Source organism: Eimeria mitis, genomic scaffold (genome assembly GCF_000499745.2).
Source record: "Eimeria mitis Houghton genomic scaffold, Emh_scaff14177, whole genome shotgun sequence".
In the NCBI taxonomy this organism is placed as follows: Eukaryota; Apicomplexa; class Conoidasida; order Eucoccidiorida; family Eimeriidae; genus Eimeria; species Eimeria mitis.
Genome location: NW_024013846.1, coordinates 1 through 635, shown reverse-complemented (window position 1 = coordinate 635; position 635 = coordinate 1). Strand labels below are relative to the sequence as shown.

The following is a 635-nucleotide window of genomic DNA, read 5'->3' as shown; positions in this document are numbered from 1 at the left end:
TGCAGGCCAGGGCCTTGGCCTTCAAGGCCCTGGGCCTCACCAGCAGCAGCAGCAACAGCAGCAGCAGCAGTAGCAGCAGCAGCAGCAGCAGCAGCAGCAGCAGCGCAGAGATACATGCAGAAGCTCTTGCTGCACTGGCAGCAATTGGAGACACCCCTGCTGGGGCTGCTGTTGTTGCGGAGACACTTGCGCACTGTCATCTGCAGGGGTAGGACGAGCAGCAGGTTGCTGCTGCTGCTGCTGTTGCTGCTGCTGCTGCTGTTGCTACTGCTGCCGCTGTTGCTGCTGCTGCTGTTGCTGCTGGTCGTGTTGCTGCTGCACCCGTTGTTCCTGTTGCTGCTGCTTCTGCAGCTACTACTGCTTTACTGCTGCTGCTGCTGCTGCTGCTGCTGCTTTTGTTTCGGGGACTGCTGCTGCTGTTGCAGCATTTGCTGCTGCTGCTGCTGTTGCTGTAGTAGACGCACTGCTGCTGCAGCATTCTTTGATTGCTGCTGTATTGGATGGTTGTTGCTGCTGTTGCTGCTGTTGCTGCTGTTGCTGCAGGCGCGTTGTCTTCCTACTGGCATCTGTTCTTTCTCGGGGTTCTGCTGCAGCAGCAGATGCAGCAGCAGGCTGCAGCATTGGGGTTTCGCTTG

At 58.3% G+C, this 635-nt stretch overlaps 1 protein-coding gene across 1 annotated transcript; it reads right to left on the bottom strand.

Moving 5' to 3' along the window:
* Positions 1-362: 362 nt before the first annotated feature.
* On the bottom strand, positions 363-566 carry EMH_0000670 (uncharacterized protein; the record flags this gene model as incomplete). The annotated part of the gene is made up of 1 exon (XM_038022280.1): positions 363-566. One exon carries the CDS (start codon positions 564-566, stop codon positions 363-365), a length of 204 nt encoding a protein of 67 aa, XP_037878134.1.
* Positions 567-635: the final 69 nt, after the last annotated feature.